The sequence below is a fragment of the Cnephaeus nilssonii genome (assembly GCF_951640355.1).
Source record: "Cnephaeus nilssonii genome assembly, chromosome: 1".
Taxonomy (NCBI): Eukaryota; Metazoa; Chordata; class Mammalia; order Chiroptera; family Vespertilionidae; genus Cnephaeus; species Cnephaeus nilssonii.
Genome location: NC_137072.1, coordinates 70,268,055 through 70,285,902, shown reverse-complemented (window position 1 = coordinate 70,285,902; position 17,848 = coordinate 70,268,055). Strand labels below are relative to the sequence as shown.

The following is a 17,848-nucleotide window of genomic DNA, read 5'->3' as shown; positions in this document are numbered from 1 at the left end:
GACCAAATCACATAATATACATTTTCTGGTTCTCCCATTTTCTCACCTATAGCACAGGGAGAATCAACTGGATAATTTTAGAAGCCTTTGAGGCTCTAAAATGGCATAATCTTCCTTCACAAAAACCTAATGCAATACAGTATTTTAGATACAGTATCTATACCATCATTTATTTAAATTATTTTTTTAATAAACAGCATTCGGTGGGGTAGTATAGAGAAGCAGAAATTAAGAACACAGGCTCTAGGCTCAGGCTGTCTTGGTTAAATCTTGGCACAACTGTGTTTTCGGTGTGTGAACTCTGTAAGTCACCTGGCTTCTCCAACAGCCAAGTTTCTTCATCTGTAAAATAGGTAGAATAATCAGCACTCACTCTTGTGGGTAGTTCTGAGGAATAAATTAGATAATCTACAGAAAGTACTTTGCACAGTGGCTGGTGTTCAGTCAATCTCAGCTACTATTAGAATCATGGAACAAGAAGACTAAAAGGACATAAGATAAATGAAGGGACAATGCAGAGCAATGCAAACAGTAAGATTCTACTTCTAAAGATAAACTTGGCATTTATTTCTGCTCTATCTAAAGCCCACTAAAAGACACTAAAGGGATTAACAAGGATAAAGAGGAAAAGGAGAGGTAATATTAGATGAGTAATGATAACAAAAGTTGGGGGATGGAAAGCAAGTGGATCATTTCATAACTGATTTATCGGAACAAATAAAGCTAAAATTTAAAGTACCAGCACAGAAGTAGCCAACAAGAAGCAACCTGCTCTGATTGGAAGTATTCTAGAAAGGCTCAGAAAGTAGAGGTCTTGTGTTCCTGAAGACCAAGGTAAGAGAGAGTAGCAAAATAGAAGGATTGGGTAAAAGTCTATGGGAGAAGCTGTTAGAATCCCAAATGACCTCCCCATATAATTAGGTAATTACTCATTCGTTTCCCCTAAGTGAATTCAGAGGCTTAATCTCTGGGTGAGGTTGACTAAAGGACTTGAAGCTTCAAAGGGATATCTGGCATAGCAGGAACAAGGCTGCAAACTGAAAATATGAGCATTAAGTAAGGTTGCATAATAGACAGACAGCCCATACTCCCTGTCCCGCTCACTTCTCAGAATGCTGGCAGATGGATTGGGGAATTGACAAGACCAAGAAAAACAAAAACAAAAACATACCTATAGATAATTTTGGGGCCCCTCAATAAAAAAGGAATACCTAACCATCTACTAGTTGACAAATCCTATCAACTTTCAAAGAGCTATTTTAATAAGCTTTTAGGGCCTTCATCTTAAATAGGAAAGGACAGCCAGTGGTCTCCAAAAATCGAAGAAAAGTCTCTAACATGAAAGGCAGACATCAAAACAAACAGAAAAAAATAAATTTGAAGAAACATGACTAATTCAGGCAACAGAGAAATTACTGAAAAACTGAAGTTAATATTCTTAAACAGAAACGAGAAAATATCATAAAACTATATAAAGAGATTTAAAGAACAAAAAGGGCTCCTGGAAATTAAAAGAATATATAAAAATCAGAAAAAATTTCAATAGTTGTTTGGAATAGAGTTAAAGAAATTTCCCAAAAGATGAGAATAAAAGATGAGGAGATGGAAAATGGAGTCAAAATTAAAGAAGATTGGAGAATCAATGTAAGAGTTCCAATAGGTGACTAATAGAAACTCCAGAAAGAAATAACTGAGAAAATGAAGGAAGAAAATGATCAGAGAAATGATACAAGAAGATATCTGAGAGCAAAAGAAAACAAGAATCTGCTAAGGACCCAACACAATGAAGATAAAACGGACCCCTTCCCCACTATAAACAATCGGAAATGAATCCTAGGGATAAAGGCTCTGGAATAAAAGTGGCACAACAGCAACAAAATTTTGACATCAAATATAAATGAAAAATAAAGGTATTTCTCAGACATACAAAGTTTTAAAATATAGAGAATGAAATAACCCTTTCAGAGGAAGCCACTGCATTGTATACTCAATGAAAACAAAGATATAAATAAACCAAGAAGGTAATTAAACCTAAAAAGGTGGGGACGGGGAACACCAGAAAAAAAAAGGTAAAAGGAATTCCCTGGATTTTGGTAGAAGAAAATCCAAAAAGCCCACCGTGCAGCAAGCGTAGAAAGCAGCTGATCCAGATGTGAACAATGTATGTACTGAACACCTATTATGTGCCCAGATACTGTTCTAGGTGCTTGAGGCAGACACATTAATGAGCAAAACAAAGAATGTATGTTACTTTTATTTTGTAAAATTATATACTATATTTCTTAAGAGAAGGAATTAATTGTATATAGAATGCTTGACAGTCCATTTAGAAAATATAGTTTATTTTTGCTGTTAGAACTCTTATTTAAAAGTTTACTTTAATAGATATATGACTGGTACTTTTTCAGTGATAGATGAGATTCTTTACAATCAAGTAGAGTCTATATATTAAATGGCTGGGCAAAATCTACAATATTGGTTTAGGGTAATGAAAAGTCATGGAACTTCAGAGCTAATCTTTCTAGATGACCCTAGAGATCTAGTCCAGACTCCTCATTAGAGATGAAAAGAGCAAGGCACAACATATTTAACCAGCTTTCCAAGGTCCCAATGACTCCTGGTCAGATATTCTTTGTTGTTGTTTGATTTGTGTGGTTTTTTTGGAGAGAAGGGTCTAAATAAATTTTTATTAGTATAACATGTACATAGTTTTAAAGGTAAAAGGCTTTTATAAGAATCACCTAAAACAAAAAGCAGCAGTCTCCTGCCCTTCCTTTGCCCATCTCCAAGTTTAGTCTTCAGAGAGAAGAACATGCTTAACCTCTAATATTAATATTACTAGTGGCCCAGTGCACGAAATTCATGCACATTAAAGGGGAATTAATTAGAGAAAATATTTTAATATTGCTATTTGCCCTTTCTCTATAATAGAAGTATCAGAGATGAAAGAAAATTAGTAAAATATATATGAAAATCTTCCTCCTGTCAGAGTCCGGGGCACACTGCGGGACCCAGAGTCCAGTTCCCGCAATTGCGTGAGACCCAGACCTGGCCAGCCCCACCCCCATTGGGTGAGATCCAGACCCGGCTGGCCCCACCCCCATCAAGCTGCGCCAGACAGGGGGTGCAGCCTCAGGTCCCCTGGCCCAGAACCGGGGCGTGGGGCATGGCCTGAAGTCCCCTGTCAAGCCCTGCCAGGCAGGGGGCGTGGTCTGAGGTCCCCTGGGCTAGCGCGGGGGGTGGGGGTGGGGAGGGAGGGGCACAGCCTCAGGTCCCCCAGCCCGGGGAAAAGGGCGCAGCCTGAGGTCCCCCGGCCCGGCACGAGGGCAGGGGGCATGCCTTGAGGTCCCCCGTCAAGCCCCGCTGGGTGGGGGGCACAGCCTCAGGTCCCCTGCCCTGGCCCGGTGCCATGCAGCCTCAGGTACCTGCTGATCACTGGTTACAGGAACCCCTCCCTCCACTGTGGGTGCAGCCATCTTGTGTTATGGGAACCCTGCCTCTGCTGTGGGCGCATCCATCTTTGAGATGGTGTGCAAGTCAATTAGCATATTCCCTCTTTATTATATAGGATTATTCTAGCTCTGGCCAGTGTGGCTCAGTTGGTTGGGTATCGTCCCATGCACTAAAAGGTTGCTAATGTGATTCCCATAGGTAGCCAATTGATGTTTCTCTTTCACAGCAATATTTCTATCTCTCCCCCCAAAAAATAATAATAAATTATTATTCAATTGTTTGATGGACTGTTCTATTATTTGCTGTGTGATTGCTTATTTTTCAGTACACACATCTTAAGTGTGTGAGAAGAGTCCACTTCAACTTTTAGTCATTTCACAGAATATATACTCATTTAAATGGCTCAGGTAGAATAACTGGTAGGTCACTGGTGATATTGTTGTTATCTATACTAATAATAGGGTATTATGCTTATTAGGGCGGACGTCTTCTGGACAAAGCCACAGCAGTTGTGAGGCCTGGGGCTCACAGCAGCCTTGAGCCCCAGCGGCTGCAAGGCCCAGGGCTCAGGCCTCGCAGCCACCACGGCCGGCAGTGGCAGCAGCAGCTGTGTGATGGGGGTGGTGCCTTCCCCTGATCAGCCCGGTCGCCTCCTGCAGAGGGAGGCCAGACTGCGGGAGCGGGCCTAAACCGTCAGTAGGACATCCCCTGAGGGCTCCTGGACTGTGAGAGGGGGCAGGGCAGGCTGAGGGACCCCACCTCCCAGTGCACGAATTTCCGTGCACCGGGCCTCTAGTACATACAATAAGACTGTTAATTAATGAAATTGATTTTCATGTGTACTTATGGAATAAGTCTCATTTTGTTAGAGGTGGAGCTGAATACAGGTTGCAGGGAACTAGTGGCTCCATAAATATATATTTTTAAAAAGGAATATTCCTAAATTTTACTGCACATATTTTCCCCCTGAGCTTTAAAAGTACAAAAGGTTATACTAAACTATTTCCAAAGTTCTTAATATTTTATGATTATAAGTTCACATGTAGTTTATGAATAATTTTCATCTTGGTAGAGTATTAAATATGCCAGTAATTTGCCTTTGGCATTTGAAGTGATGCTTATTTTAGCTATCTCAAAATTTGCTTTGTAATCTGGAAATCCCTGTGATTGAACAAAAGGCTATTAAATAACTTACTTTAACAATTATTGTTAAAATGAATCCCTCTGACTATTTCATATTTATTTTTCCCAGAGAAAGCATCAAATAGTGAAGAAAACATTTTCATTCCTCTAGTCTACATAAATCTAAAATCTAGTAATTAAAAATACCATAACTATAGATACAGTTTTACATGAAATTCTCTCAATTTAAAATTCTCTATATATTATGTCATTTGCATCATGGATTGTAGGACCAGTCCTTACATGAGACAGGAAGCTGGCCGTAGACTGAGAAGACGGCATATTAGAGTGAGAACGGGCAGAGGACTGCAGAAGACGTGGTTTCACAGAAGGATTTGAGGTGTACCCAGGGCCCTGAAGTTCCTGGGGAAAAACACAGATGTGAACAAAATAACTGTCAACTACAATTTGAATTGTGAAATCAAAATGTATTTTTTCAAACACAATTTCAGTCTTACATGTTGAACTTCTACAAAGTTATAAACCAAAGTACTGTATTAAGCATGATGATTCTGGGTGTCTAAGTTACCCTTCGAAGATTAAGCATGTGCTTAGGAAGATGCCTTCACATTTCTGATTGATAAAAGCTTTCCAGATATGAAGACACACCTAGCATGTTATGCCACTACATTGGTTCCCAAATTTTGCCAAAGACTCCACACTAGTGTTGGCATAATACTGAGAAAGATCCTCTACAGCAGGAGTGTTCTAGCTGTGAAAGTATCCACTACTGAGACTTTAAAGTAAGTCTGCAACTTTAAAATATACTTAGAAAATAGACAGATATGTCAGTGGAAAATGTACTGTTTTTAAAGAGCAATGTCCTAGGCATGACAATTACATCATTTTTGCTATTCTCCAAACAGGCCAAACACACTTGCACTCTGGGCCTTTGCACTTGCTTGACTCTTCGGTATGCAAACTCTCCCTCAGGTATCGCCAAGGCAGCCACTTTTATTATGAGCTTACCATCAAGCATGATGCTTCAATTTGTTACTATATATGAAAAGGGGAGGTACAGCATGTAACAAGGTATGTACAGGTTTTATAATTGCTAGTATCAGATAATGTTGAAAGTACACATAAATGTTAACATTAATCCCACTAAATATTTCATCTTTCTTTTCCCCAGAGAAAACATCAAATAGTGAAGAAAACATTTCCATTCATCTAGTCTACATAAATCTAAAATCTAATAATTAAAAATGTCATAACTAGAGATATATTTTTACATGAAATTTTTCTCAATTCAAAATTCTCTGCATATTATGTCATTTACATCCTGGATTGTAGGGCCAGTCCTATAATGTATCTAAGGTAATAAATAAAATATAAGTATATCAAACAAAGGCATTATTTTGCTTACCCTACTATCTATGATGAAAAAAAAGACCTTACTTTTACATCGAGAGTGTGTTGAAGTTTCAGACGCACAGATTCTTGTTCCTGACGTTGTATTATATCTTGACATTCTGCAAACTGCAAAGATGCCTACAATCAAGCAATCACATACAGTTTATCCTCCATGCAATTTTATGTTATCCTATATAATAAAGGTCTAATATGCTAAGTGTCTGACTGTTTGTTCAACCATGTGACCAGCCGTTATGATGCACACTGACCACCAGAGGGCAGACACTCCGATTGGGACTGGGTGAGACAGGCCGGACATGCCCTGGAGCCCTCCTGTGGTCCCTCCCCAGCCTCTAAAATATTTCTTCTAATTAAATTCTTTTCAATGTGCACAAATCCATGTACCAGGCCTCTAGTTAACCTATAAATGCAGAGCTGCCATCTCTTCAAGGAAATGTCCCCACTCTTAGCACACTGTATTTATCTTTTTATCTGTATAATCCAGTTAACAGAGAACTGGAGGCCATGTCTTTCTCCTCTGTATCCCCAGCACTTACATAGCATTTAGTATGTGGAGGGCACTCCAAAAAATGAATGCACTAAGAATAAAATGAGCAAATGACTCTAACAATGTAAAAACAATTCAAATAAAATAACCACAACTGAAATTAATTGAATCAACAGATCATGTTTTAAGATCAAAGTTGGCATAGATAAAAAGATCACACATCATTTTATCTAACCATGAAAGCTCTGATTTATTAAGAATCAAGGACTAGTTTGGGAAAATTTTTAGCCTTCCAGTGTTCTCAGGTGACAGGAAAATTATTAATAGTGTCATAGATCCTCTTATTTACACTGAGTTTTCTACTTCCATCTTCTGGAACCCACAAAGTACCAGATATTAGCATTACTTTCTCATTTTATGGATATTATATTAACTGACTGTTTTCTACCTAGTGTTCAAGTCATTTTTTGGTGGTTAGATTGGAGACATTTTATTTATTCAGTTCACTAAGGACACCAGGAGCATCTTACATCTTATACCTTACTTCTATGATTGTGCTAGCTTGAAAAAGATAATTTTGTAAAAAGTACACATTATAACTGTATTCTTTTTTTCCTGAAATGTAAAGCTCTTTTAATTAAAGTATAGTTGACATACGATATTATATTAGTTTCAGGTGTACAACATAGTGAGATTATACATTTATACTCCTTACCAAGTGATCACCACAAAAAGTACACTATCCATCGGTCACTGTACAAAGTTATTGTGATACTAGGGGCCCAGTGCACAAAGATTCGTGCATGGGGGGGGGGGGGGGGTCCCTCAGCCCGACCTGCACCCTCTCCAATCTGGGAGCCTTCAGGGGAGTGCTCTCCAATCCAGGAGTTTCTGTCTGTCTTTGCAATCATATGAGCGAATTGTTTGAGACCCCAACCCAGTTTGGTTTGGTGCTCACAGAAAAATAGAGGTCTTTTTTTTTTTCTTTGCTCCATTGGTGGAGATTTCCTAGAAGTTGCAGGATATCTTCCCTTTAATTTTTTCGACACTCTAACTTTACTTATGTCTCTCACCTTTGCTTTCCCTTCATCCCCCACCCACATCTCCCACCTCTGACTCAGGAGATCCAACAGATCCCTGTCCCTTCAGCACACACCCTCAAATTAGTCAATGTATCACCTTCATGTATGACCTAGGTGCTTTTCTAACTGTTACCTCTGTCCCGGGACTCAGAAAGAGCACAATCTGGGTTTCCTCTAGCCCTTTGTCTCTCCCAGACGTAAGCCCTGACAGTTTTCAAAGCCAGATGTTATAGCGACTCCTCTTTGTGGTGCAGGTCCCCCAGGCTACTCAGACCCCCTCACTCTTTGGGGATGACCTCTGCAGTTGTGATATCCCTCCCACTTGTGAGTCACTGCATGGGGAATGGGGGTTAGGGTAGGTCCTGACTAAACTTAGTCTTACCCCTCTTCCCCATTTCAATGTGGCTTTTTCTTTATATCCATAATTATAGAAAATCTGTTCTGCCAGTTTTCAGGTTATCTCAGAGATAGCTGTTCCATACATAGTTGTAGTTTTGGTGTCAGTGAGAGGAGGTGAGCTCAGGATCTGACTTCTCCACCATGTTGAATTCGAAGCCAGGTGCCTTGCTCTTGAAGAATGCCAATTTAACTAGTCTGTGAAATGTTGTTACTTGTGGCTGATTCACTGCCCCACAACAAATGTGTCTCTGGATGGGGAGGCTGAGTCCCTCTATAACTGTATATTACTGTATTCTTAAACCTCAGAAGAGTCTTCTCTATAGGATGTTCTTTTTTTTCAGTTTGCTAGGTGATTGAGCTATAATACAGATTTGGTTCCTATCAACATGGAGTGTTCATTCAGAACAATTCTACTTAGTTAATAGCTACTTAGTAGATGATGACTTTATATATTTAGTAAATAACTACCTTATCAAGAGCAACTTCCATATTTGCAACCTTTTCTTTTAAACGACGTTCCTGAGACCTCAGGACTTCTAGTTCTCCAGCCATCTTGTTTTTCTCTGTTGCAACAGTACTCAATTCCTGGCTTAATTTATTCTTTTCTTCTTTTAGAAAATGTTTTTCCTATAATTAAGAGGAGAAAAATATCAGCAATAACATACTGATGTAGATGCTGAGATGTGATGAAAATATAAAACTAGAAACACAACTGACAATGAAAACACAACAATCCAAAATCTATGGGACACAGTGAAAGCAGTCCTGAGAGGGAAGTTCATAGCTCTACAGGACTATCTCAAAAAACAAGAAAATAATGGCAATAAATTATCTACCCTACAACTTAAAGAATTAGAAAGAGAGCAACAAGAAAAGCCCAGAGTAAGCAGAAGGAAGGAAATAATAGGAATCAGAACAGAAATAAACAACATAGAGACAAAAAATATATATAAAAGATCAATAAAACCAAGAGCTGGTTCTTTGAAAGGATAAACAAGATTGATGAAACTCTAGCCAGGCTCACAAAGAAACAAAGAGAGAGGACCCAAATAAACAAAATCAGAAATGAAAGAGGTGAAGTAACAACTGACCCCACAGGCATACAAAGGATTGTAAAAAAAAATACTACGAATAACTCTACTCCAACAAATTGGACAACCTAGACGAAATGGACACATTCCTAGAAAACCACAATCTTCCAAAACTCAATCAGGAAAAATCCAAAAACCTAAATAGACTAATAACTACTGATAAAATTGAAGCAGTAATAAAAAAAAAAATTCTAGCAAACAAAAGCCCTGGTCCCCATGGCTTCACAGGGGAGTTTTACCAAACATTCAAAGAAGAACTAAAACCTATCCTCAGACTATTCCAAAAAATTCAAGAGGAAGGCACATTTCCAAGCTCATTCTATGAAGTCAGTATTACCCTAATCCCCAAACCAGATAAAGACACTACAAAGAAAGAATTACAGGCCAATATCCCTGACAAACATAGATGCTAAAATGCTCAACAAAATTCTAGCAAATGGGATCCAGAATTACATTAGATAGATCATACACCATGACCAAGTGGGATTTATTCTGGGGATGCAAGGCTGGTACAATATCTGCAAATCAATAAACATTATACATCACATAAACAAATTGAGAGACAAAAATCACATAATCATATCAATTAATGCAGAAAAAGCATTTGACAAAGTCCAACACCCTTTCTAGATAAAAACTCTCAGCAAAGTGGGAATAGAGGGATCATTCCTCAACATAATAAAAGCCCTATTTGACAAACCTATAGCCAACATCATAGTCAATGGGAAAAACTAAAGCCATTTCCCCTAAGAGCAGGAACAAGACAGGGATGCCCACTCTCACCGCTCCTGTACGACATAGTACTGGAAGTGCTAGCCACAGCGATCAGACAAGAATAAGAAATAAAAGGCATCCAAATTGGAAAAGAAGAAGTAAAATTGTCATTATTCGCAGATGACATGATATTGTACATAGTAAACTCTAAAGACTCCATCAAAAAACTACTAGACTTAATAAATGAATTTGTCAATGTAGCAGGATACAAAATTAACAACCAGAAATCTATGGCTTTTTTATACACCAATAATGAACCCCCAGAAAGAGAAACTAAAAAAACAATCCCATTTACCATTGCAACAAAAAAATTAAGATACCTAGGAATAAACTTAACTAAGGAGGTAAAAGACCTGTACTCAGAAAACTACAGGACATTGGAAAAAGAGATAGAGGAAGACATAAACAAATGGAAGAATATACCGTGTTCATGGATTGGTAGAATCGACATCATTAAAATGTCTATACTACCCAAAGCAATATACAGATTCAATGCAACCCACATTAAAATACTAACGGCATATTTCACAGACCTTGAAAGAACTCTCCAAAAATTCATCTGGAATGAAAAAAGACCCCAAATAGCTTCAGCAATCCTGAGAAAGAAGAACAAAGTAGGAGGGATCTCAATACCAGATATCAAGCTGTATTACAAAGCCACTGTTCTTAAAACAGCCTGGTACTGGCACAAGAACAGACATATAGACCAATGGAATAGAATAGAGAACCCAGAAATCGACCCAAACCACTATGCTCAATTAATATTTGACAAAGGAGGCAAGAACATACAATGGAGTCAAGACAGTCTCTTCAATAAATGGTGTTGGGAAAATTGGACAGATACATGTAAAAAAATGAAACTAGACCACCAACTTACACCATACACAAAAATAAACTCAAAATGGATAAAGGACTTAAACATATGACAGGAAACCATAAAAATCTTAGAGGAATCCACAGGCAGCAAAATCTCAGACATATGCTGAAGCAGTATCTTCACCAATACAGCTCCTAGGGCAATGGAAGCTAAAGAGAAAGTAAATAAATGGGACTACATCAAAATAAAAAGCTTCTGCACAGCAAAAGAAACCATCAACAAAACAACAAGAAAGCCCACTGCATGGAAGAACATATTTGCCAATGTTATCTCTGATAAGGGTTTAATCTCCAAAATTCATAGGGAACTCATACAGCTTAACAAAAGGAAGATAAAAAATCCAATCAAAAAATGGGCAAAGACCTAAATAGACACTTTTCGAAAGAGGACATACAGAAGGCCGAGAGACATAATGAAAACATGCTCTAAGTCACTAATCATTTGAGAGATGCAAATCAAAACGACAATGAGGTACCATTTCACACCTGTCAGAATGGCTATCATCAACCAATCAACAAAGAACAAGTGCTGGTGAGGATGCAGAGAAAAAGGAACCCTTGTGGACTGCTGGTGGGAATGCAGACTGGTGCAGCCACTGTGGAAAACAGTATGGAGTTTCCTCAAAAAATTAAAAATGGAACTCCCATTTGACCCAGTAATCCCACTTCTAGGAATATATCCCAAGAAATCAGAAACACCAATCAGAAAGGATACATGCACCCCTGTGTTCATAGCAGCACAATTTACAATAGCTAAGATTTGGAAACAGCCTAAGTGCCCATCAGCAGATGAGTGAATTAAAAATCTGTGGTACATCTACACAATGGAATACTATGCTGCTGTAAAAAAGAAAGAACTCTTACCATTTGCAATAGCATGGATGGACATGGAGAGCATTACGCTAAGCGAAATAAGCCATTTGGAGAAAGATTAATATCACATGATCTCACTCATTTGTGGAATATAGTGTAGTGAACAGAAATAGATTTAGAGACACAGAAGCATCAAACAGACTGTCAAACCTCAGAGGGAAGATAGGGGAGGGTGGGGGGGGAGGTAAGATATCAACCAAAGGACTGCATGCATATAAGCCTAATCAATGGACACCGACAGTAGGAGGGTGAGGGCATATGCTGGGGGGTGGGAGTGGCTGGGGAAAGGTTAATGGGGAAAAAGGAGACATATGTAATACTTTAAACAAAGAATTTAAATTTAAAATAAATAAATTAAATGTCTTAATATATATAAAAAAAGAAAATATAAAACTACTAGAGGCCTGATGCATGAAATTCATGCACTTTGGGGGGGGGTGGTCCCTCAGCCTAGCCTGTGCCCTCTCGCAGTCCGGGACCCCTCGGGGGATGTCCACCTCTCGATCACTGGGAAGAGTAGGTCTAAGCCAGCAGTCAGACATCCCTCTCACAGTCTGGGGCTCTCGCAGTTTGGGACCCCTCACTCCTTACCGCCCGCCTGCAGCGAAGGCGGCAGAGGCTCCCGCCACCACAGCTGCACTCGCCTTACTTCTGGATGAGCAGTGCTCCCCCTGTGGGAGCACACTGGCCACCTGGGGGCAGCTCCTGCATTGAGCGTCTGCCCCCTGGTGGTCAGTGAGCATCATAGCAACCGGTCATTCTGCCCTTCAGTCGATTTGCATATTAGGGTTTTATTATATAGGATTACATAAAGATCTGAAATACAGTTGAATTTATATATCACTTAATTATTTCTAATTTAGAGTTGGGAACTGCTAGAATTATGTTACCATGTACTATCTCATTTTTATCACTACTGGTATTATTATTTTTTCTAGGCTTAATAAATCCTTGATACAACTCACAAAATATGTAATTATTATGTTGTCATAAAAAGAAAGTATATAGTGATTTGAGATTGAGTAACCATATACCAAATTTTATTGAAACTTGTTTAAAATGCAGAAGAGATTTAAAGAAGATGCATTTATTTGAAAGCTATGTGTTTCTATTTTGCTTCAAGGTTGACTATTCATTTCACAAGGCCCTCCAACATAAAAAGAAATGGGACACACAGTTCCTGCCCTCAAATCCAGTGATGAGAATGAGCTTACTGATATACATATATCGCTTACTGATATACTTATACACTGAGTGGACAGATTATTATGATTTCTGAACACATAATAATCTGGCCGCTCAGTGTATATCTTATATAATAAAAGGCTAATATGCAAATTGTCCCCTCGACCAGGAGTTCAACCAGCAGGCAGGCTGGCCAACCGCCCATGTCCCCTCCCCCTGGCCAGGCTGGCCGGACCCCACCCATGCATGAATTCATGTACCAGGCCCTCTAATATATATATAACTACACACAAACACACACACACACTGAGTGGCCAGATTATTATGCGTTCAGAGATCATAATAATCTGGCCACTCAGTGTATACTCTGGTATTCAACAAAATTTCATTAAAATTAGTTCATTCCTTTAAAAACCATCATGGAATAGGTAGACAAAAAGAAATGCATAGTAGCCAAGTTAAAACACAGACCTCAACTTACTGAGTCTATATTTCTTTAAATATGTTTTTCATAGAGAAAATGTTTAATGTAAATAAGACAGACCATACCACCACTATAATACACATTTTAAATGCAAATAATTATTCCTTTTCTGATTAGTCAAGCAGAAAAGGTTTCAAAAAGAAAGGGGAATTTATTTTACATGCTGCCTCCTTTCCTTCTGAAGGGACTTTTGATGAATGCTTTCCTTTAGCCGGGGCAGGCATCTCTGGCAGTAGCTCTAAATGCCCTAAGTACCCTCAGGGAGGATGAGCATAGCACTGCTTCAGGTTTCAAATAGGCAAGTAATGGATGAAGAAAGAAAAAATGTGAGATGAAAAAAAGGGGGGAGAAAAAGTGGTAAAGAACAAAGAAATGTTTACATATATATATATATATATATATTATATATATATATATATATGTATGTATATATATATATATATATATATATATATATATATATATATATATATATATATATATATATATATATAAAACCAGCAACCAGAACGCCGTAATGACTGGAATGACCAGTCGCTATGATGCCCACTGTGGCCAGCAAACTGGCACGATCAGGGGATGGGGCCAGCCGGCCAACCTCCTGCGGCCCTCCCCTCTCCCCCCACCCCCCCCGAGCCAGCCCAGCCCTGATCAGGCCCAATTGGGGCGGGGCGGATGGCCAACTTCCTGCTGTCTCCTCCTCCTGACAGGCCTGGCCCCAATCTGCCCTGATTGGGGCCAGGCCGGCCAGACCCCACCCATGCACAAATTTGTGCAGTAAGCCTCTAGTTTGTTAATATTTAGCCTCATTCTGAAAAAGTATTTCAACAGCTTGTTTTAGGTAGGGGGAAAACAATTACTTGAGTTGCACTTATTATTTTCTACTTATGCTCTTGATATTCTCACCTCCATTACAGTCAGTTCTAACTCTTCTGTTAAAAATGTAAATTTGTTCCAAAGTGTGGTATTATCAGGAAACATTTGAGCATAACACAAATTTCACATTCATTTACTTATGTGAAGCTTCATTTATGAGAAATATTAGATCAATGCAGAAAACTGCACCCAGCTAAACAAATCTGCATAGGAATATACAAAGAGCATACATGCACTGTTCAAACAACTATCTATAAGCTACCTCCGTTTACCCCGTGTTATGAGCCACATCCAAGCACATCAGGTATTATAGAGAAGCTACCTTCTACCCCTTCATAGTAACTCATAAGCTGCTACCCTCTGATGCACACTTCTACAAGGAAACTTCTGGTATTTTTTTAAGGAAAGGGGCCATGGCTGCTGTAGTATTTATGTATTACTATTGAATATGTGTAATACTGTGCTACCATTTTCATTAGGTTCCTATTTTTTGTGTGTCACTGATTAAATTTGTCAGTGTGGTGCTTCTCATCCCATTGTTTCCATAAGCCCTGTGGTTTTCCTCGCACAGTTTGTATAGCACAGTAATTTTAGGAACACATGCTGCATTACAACAGAATGGTGCTTTGTTTATAATCATTCCTGTCTCTATCAGGAATGTCCTTTTGCCCATTTCCTGCACTTATCTAGCTCCTTTGAGATCTGGTTCCTTCAGGAACTTTTTCCTCACTTTCTCAGTCAGAAGTAACCTCTTTTCTCTTCTCCACTGTACTTTTTAGTCTCTGCTCTGTCTTATTCTGTTTTCTAGTATATTAATGAGTGAACATGTTGGCTTCCCCCATCCCAAGGGCAGGGACTTACCTTATTTGCATTTGTCATTGCCTCTTCCAAAAATTGTATCTTGCTCTGAAGGGCATCTATCTGACCTCTTTTAGCTGTGATTTGCTTTTGCATCCCCATTGCCACTTTCATAGCTGGGAAAAAAGAAAGGAAACTCTGTCTTAGTTTTAAGTTTCTCAATTTTGAGAGGCTACTATAATGAGAAGGTTAAACACTATGGGAAGGTGACAAGTAAGATTCTCCAAGGCACCTGGACAGTTTCACAACATTGAGGTATAACAATTTTCAGCAATTACTCGGTTTTAAACTATATGTGTGTGTGTGTGTATCCTATATAATAAAACCCTAATATGCAAATTGAATGAATGGCAGAATGACCAGCGGAACGACCAGTAGCTATGACACGCACTGACCACCAGGGGGCAGACACTCAATGCAGGAGCTGCCCACTGGTGGTCAGTGTGCTCCCACAGGGGGAACGCTGCTCAGCTAGAAGCCAGGCTGACGGCTGGTGAGCGCAGCGGTGGTGGCAGGAGCCTTTCCTGCCTCCGCTGTAGGTGGGTGGTAAGGAGTGAGGGGTCCCAGACTGTGAGAGCACTGGACTGCAATAGGGATGTCTGCTGGCCTAGGCCCGATCCCCCTGGGGTCCTGGACTGTGAGCGGGCACAGGCTGGGCTGAGAATCACCCCCCTCCCTGCACCCAGTACATGAATTTTGTGCACTGGGCCTCGTGTGTGTGTGTGTGTGTGTGTGTGTGTGTGTGCGCGCGTGTGTATAATATTTTGTGATTTCCTTGTTACTGGTATTAATTTCATTGACAATTATAATTTGCCATATCTCCAATGGTAATAAATAATACTGACCAAATTCATACGTAGACGTAGGGAGTGGCTATAGGGTCAAGCCTTGGACTGACCTGTGGCAGGACCACAAACAAGTTCCAGCGTGGAGGGCAGAGCCCTCCTAGCATAATTAAGCTTAACCTTATAGTCATCCCTAGCTCCTTCCTAGGTAGCCAATGGGCTATGGGAGGTGCAGCAAGTGCTGCCAAAACAAAGTGAAACTCACAAGAACATTGTAAACATGTTGACCTCTTCCCTTGTTTTGCTTTGTGTGCTCTGACCATAAAATAAAGTTTCGGTTTGCAGGCTGGGTCTCTCTGTGTCCTTATCCAGGCACTAGAGATCCACCCAGCCCCAGCTGTATTTCCTTGTCTGTCTTTTCTGATCCTTCACCTTCCCCCCACCCTCAGGTTCACCCATGGCCATGCTTAGTGAGGCACACTTACACATATAGGAAACACATACATAAAATATATAGTTAAATAATAAATAATATATATAATATTTTTACTAAAATAATTTTTCTAGAAACTCAGATTTCAAATACCACATAAGACATCTACTGTTAGTGATCTTTTAACCCTTTGCACTCACTTGCTTTTTTCTCGATTCCTGCTACCGATGCTAACCGTGTCAAGTCACACTCGACATAGGAGTGCAAAAGGTTAAAAGATTCCAGTGATCCCTAACCAGTTTAGCTCAGTGGATAAAGCATCAGCCTGTGGACTCAAAGGTCCCAGGTTCGATTCCGGTCAAGGGCATGTACCTTGGTTGCTGGCACATACCCAGTAGGGAATGTGCAGGAGGCAGCTGATCGATGTTTCTCTCTCATCAATGTTTCTAACTCTTTATCCCTCTCCCTTCCTCTCTGTAAAAAATCAATAAAATATATTTTTTAAAAATAAAAGATTCCAATGATATCACAAACGATTCATTTTTATTCCCATGGTTATTGTTATGTGCTTGGAATTCACTATTCTTTCAATAGTTAAGTTGGCAGCATAAGCATATATGTGATAATTTAGTAAAACTGGTGACAGAATGAGAATGTTTTGTACAGGTAATAGGCACTGAATACTTAGAATATGGCAGGCCACTGAAAATTTATATAAAGCTCCTCCTTGCTTGGAAATTCAAACACAGGCTCGCTATAGTCAACTGAGGAGAGAGGTTTGAAAATGCCACTGCTTTGAGTCAGGTCCAGTTATAGCTTAGAGATTAAAAAGAAAAAGGAACAAGTATTCTTTAAAAACAAGAATGCTAATGAATATAGTTCCTATAGCTAACCTGTCAAAAACAGGGTTATCAGAGGCACAGTAGAGTGATATGCTAATAGATAAAAAGTCTGACATCATTGGTTTACCACTATAAATAATTCTGGTCTGATTAAGTGGACCATGGTTGGCTTTCAAAGGTAATTTTCTTATATAAATCTTTTATATTTTAAGATAATTTTAATCAATGAAAATAGGCATTTGAATACAAATTCAAGATTACCTGGTTAATTTAGTAATTATAATGTGACAGAGGCCCTTGTGGAGATGCCTGAGGGCCCCGAGGCAGGGACTCTATCTTGGCAGAGGGGACAGACCCCAAATGGGCCTCCTGAGTGACCTCTCCAAACCCCGCCATTTTCTTGATGTGAACCAGCAAAGAAAGAGCTGAGCCTCTGAGAACCACACTAAATATGGAACAATTCAAAAATGTGTGTGCCGTCTTTGTGCAGGCGCCATGCTAATCTTCTCTGTGTCGTTCCAATTCTAGCCTATGTGCTGCTGAAGCAAGCACAAAAATAAATCTTTTGCCATTAAAAATATTGAGAAATGGAAGAATGTAGACTTTACTTAGATAAATATTTATTTTTATTGTCAGCTAATACAGCCAAACCAAAAATATGAATGATATGAAACAGTAAACTTCTCTCTCTGAACTAATATGGGCAGTAAGGTAAAAAGGGAACAGGTCGAAGTGGTGAGAAGGACCCCTCATCCTAGCAGTTCAATTCCAGGGCTCCTTCCCAGGAATTGACA

At 39.3% G+C, this 17,848-nt stretch overlaps 1 protein-coding gene across 10 annotated transcripts in view; it reads right to left on the bottom strand.

Moving 5' to 3' along the window:
- The window catches only part of CCDC158 (coiled-coil domain containing 158), a 72,431-nt gene that overhangs the window by 17,777 nt on the left and 36,806 nt on the right, over positions 1 to 17,848 (bottom strand). For all 10 annotated transcript variants that reach the window (XM_079769730.1, XM_079769735.1, XM_079769732.1 and 7 more), the window contains 4 exons: positions 14,998 to 15,110; positions 8,446 to 8,604; positions 6,034 to 6,126; positions 4,879 to 4,998 (listed from right to left, as the gene is read on the bottom strand). In XM_079769730.1, coding sequence (XP_079625856.1) covers positions 4,879 to 4,998; positions 6,034 to 6,126; positions 8,446 to 8,604; positions 14,998 to 15,110 — 485 coding nt within the window. The remainder of the gene's footprint in view (positions 1 to 4,878; positions 4,999 to 6,033; positions 6,127 to 8,445; positions 8,605 to 14,997; positions 15,111 to 17,848) is intronic.